This window comes from Austrofundulus limnaeus, unplaced genomic scaffold (genome assembly GCF_001266775.1).
Source record: "Austrofundulus limnaeus strain Quisiro unplaced genomic scaffold, Austrofundulus_limnaeus-1.0 Scaffold217, whole genome shotgun sequence".
Lineage (NCBI taxonomy): Eukaryota > Metazoa > Chordata > Actinopteri > Cyprinodontiformes > Rivulidae > Austrofundulus > Austrofundulus limnaeus.
Window position 1 is genome coordinate 214,370 of NW_013952619.1, and position 3,525 is coordinate 217,894.

Genomic DNA, 3,525 nt, shown 5'->3' on the forward strand with positions numbered 1-3,525 from the left:
ACAGCAGACAGACTGCACGTAAAATATACGACAGGTCTGGACCACTCGTGAATTTTGTTCGTATCTGAAAAAAATCTTAGAATACGAAAACATTGGTGAATGCCACAAATTCTCCTAAACCACTCGTACGCACAACTTAAGAACAAATCTGTGCGTACGAACGGTTCTTGCATGAGGCCCAATAGTCCCAAAAAAGAGAAATGCATAAATGATCAATTTAAGTTTAATTTTAGACATTCATCTTTCACCTTATGAGGGTTGCTTTATTTAAAAGGTTTAATTTAGACATTCTTACTGCTAAAACTTGAACATTAAAAACTGCACGACTGAGAAAAACACAGGAAAACAAAGTTTACAGAATCAGTGCAAAAACTTGTTTATTTTTTCAAATGTTTCAATATTACTTCACTGCAGTTGTGTTTACCTTTCTTTTGTAAAGGATTTTGTTTTCTTTGATTTTTTTAGGCTGTCCTGATCGACACAAAGCAGCTGCTGGCAGTGATGAACCCACCTCTGTTGTCAAATCATAACAGGCCTATAAAAATAAACACTTACTTTACCTGAACAGAAAAATAAAATTATTACATGTGGACTATTGAACATGAGATCTCGCTCATCTAAGTGTATGTTATTCAATAATAATTTGATAAACTGGTCAGAATGATTCATTTTATCGTCCTGGAGTAAAGTTCATTATAGCAGATCAAATAATTATGCAACCAATAAATAAAAAGCTTTTATATTTTCCTCTGTTCTGCAAAAAATAGATCACCTTATAGGCATTTGTACTATTTTGTTTATGTTGAGCTCTGAAAGATTAACATCTGCAGCTGTAGTCTCTTTAAAACATTTAAAGGGATCTTAGAAAACTAAGGCAACAAAGACACAGCTCTACAGTTTGACACCAGATATTTATCTTCATTTTAGCCATCTTTATTTTATCCAGAAATAATCCAGATTTTTAAAATGTGTTACATAATCAACTACTTTGGACATATCCAAATTATTGAAATCCAATGATTTATTTTAAACTCACTACTTCCAGTGCATAGTTTGAATCATTTTGAGAGTTTAATGAAGACGTGAACTGGTGGACTAAATGTCGTTCATTGTAGTGTAAATATTTAAGAGAGACTGCAGATTTAACGGTAAAACAGAGAGGACTGCATATGAATGAAACAGTTTGAATTAGACACTTCTTCTTACCGAGGCTTCCATCGTGTTGGCCGAGAACTGTTGGGTCCACAGGTTTCTGAGCAGACACTGTTTTAGTCCACCCATCCTCAGGGTCCATGGTTGAGGCTCCGGCGGCCCGTCATCTTCGGCAGGCCGAACAACACTGCAGCTCCATCGGACACACGGCGGCTAGCAGCGGCTAGCAACTAGCAGCATCTACCAGCAGCAGCTAGCAGGTTAGCCTCTGGTTAGCTATGAGTCATAATAGTCCCCAGGAGAGCAGTAAACCCAGGCAGGAGACAGCTGTCACCGGTGAAACAACTGAAGCTGGTGCACAGGAAGCTAACTGCTGCTGGTTAGCGAGGTGCCAGCAGGAGGTGCAGCCGCAGAAATCAGCTCCCTGAACAGCCTCCTAACAGCAGCTAGCATCGGTGTAACCTCCGCTACGTGACGGAAACTCACACCGAGCTCAATGACTGGCTGTGATGCTGGAGCCTCAGCCTACGCCGGGGGGCCAGGTGTTAAAATAAAAACACGGGTCATCTCGTGAAAGTCTGGATGGGGGCACGTGTGTTAAATTAGGGCCCGCGGACCAACTCTGGTCCTACGTAACATTTAATCCGGCCCTAATTATGTAAAATAGCTTTGTCTCTGGATTTAGTGCATTCTTCTCTGGCCAAAAGAAAATTAGGTTTAAACTTTTCAAATTTTGATTTTGGTGAGGAAAGAGCAACAAAGACTTGACTTTTGTCAAATTTCCTGTATTCTCTTCTTATTTTAAAGTCACTTAATTAGATGTTTAATGAGGGTTTTTTTTATGATTTGCTAGATTGCAATAAAATGTATCTCCCAGGGTTGCCAGATTCCAAACATAAAGTAAAACCTGCCCAACCACATAAAAAACAGCCTAAATCTCAATTTCTGACTGAGTGTACACATGTGTTTACTATATTAATAAAAACTACACCATTAGCACACATCTGCACTGAATCAGTATTTACATTTTGTGTAGCTCTGAAAAGACAGTGTTGGTTAACACTCGTCTTCAGAATGAAACAGATGGAGGTGGGTAAAATGTTTAATGAGAGTTTTCCAAAACTAAGACCAGACTTTTCAGACGGTGGGTGGCATGCTCTGAGAAGAATATGGGCAAAAAGACTGATTGACCATGGAGTGACTCCAGTCAGGTTGTCCAAGGCAGTCATTGTTGCCTCTCTACTTGGCCTTCACTCAGTTGAAGAGTTGATGTCATCATTTGCAAGATATTTATTTGTCTGACAGCGAGCGAATTACCATTGAAAAGGCCCTCGATGGTGTACTGGACGAGGATGACAAAGAAAATCTGTTGGATTTGTTTTCACCGATGGGTGCTCACAGCAGTCCATCTCAGGAAAATGTAAAACCAGCAATCCAACTCATGGCTCATAAAGCCATATTACAAGAACCAAAGTATATAATAGACTGCTTTTCCAAAACTCTAAAAGATGTGACATTAAATCTGCCAAACACAACCAATATCCTGCATTTATATGAGTCCAAAAAAGCAACAAACAAAAAAGTTGTTGACATGCTGCAAACAGATGATCTGTCCCTGTCAATGAAAGAGCAAACAACACTGAATTACTTGCAGAGATACATRAAGAATGKAGATCAGTGCAAGCTGGAAAAATCCTTGTGATTTTGCACAGGGTCTTCTGTTTTATGCACAGAGGGAATTAAGGTAACTTTTAATGCTGAAACAGGTTTTGGTAGAAGACCTGTAGCACACATGTGGATCAATTATTGATGTGCCCTACACTTATAGCTCCTACCCTGAGCTTCGAGCAGAGTTTGACAGTATCTTGGCTAGCAACTTCATGTTAATYGACATTATTTAAGCTTGTACATATACAAGCTATTTTGACACCTTCAATAAAAAAACACCATTTTATTCCAGCCTTTACTGTTGTCATGAACCAAGTTCACAATATGCCGTGGTGATTTCACAGCTGTATTTCCTTTTTTTAAGTTGCATGTCCTTAAGATGTATTTAGCATCTGTTTGAGGTTTAGGCAACTGCTTTAGCAAATTTTATTTTTAAAGGCCAAGAAATGACTGATTTATAATTCATTTTGTATGTATTTTTGGCAAAATTTGTGCTTTGGTTTTACTGGTGATATTAGCTTCAGTACCCAAGATTTAAAATCAGTAAATCTACCTTGCAGATTTGTCATACTCAATAAAGAAATTGGTATCTATTCCATTATATGTCAAAGTTATTTCTCTTGTATCGTTATAAGAGTCTAAATTTAGGCTGCATGTAAATATAGTTGTAGTTTTTAAATACAGTGTGTAATCAGTTTCTTAAGT

General features: G+C 38.0%; 1 protein-coding gene across 2 annotated transcripts in view; it reads right to left on the reverse strand.

Annotated features, from left to right (window-relative positions):
• LOC106525204 (uncharacterized) overlaps nt 1-1,728 on the reverse strand; it is an 8,507-nt gene extending 6,779 nt beyond the window's left edge. The window contains exons 1-2 of one of the 2 annotated variants that reach the window (XM_014019358.1): nt 1,207-1,293; nt 425-535 (exon numbers count right to left, since the gene is read on the reverse strand). Coding sequence is in view for 1 of the 2 variants with exons in the window: in XM_014019357.1 (XP_013874811.1) it covers nt 1,207-1,294 (88 nt within the window). In the remaining variant the exon portion in view is untranslated. Of the gene's footprint in view, nt 1-424; nt 536-1,206 lie in introns of both variants that reach the window. The other variant, XM_014019357.1, reaches the window with a different exon arrangement.
• Between the last annotated feature and the right edge of the window lie 1,797 nt (nt 1,729-3,525).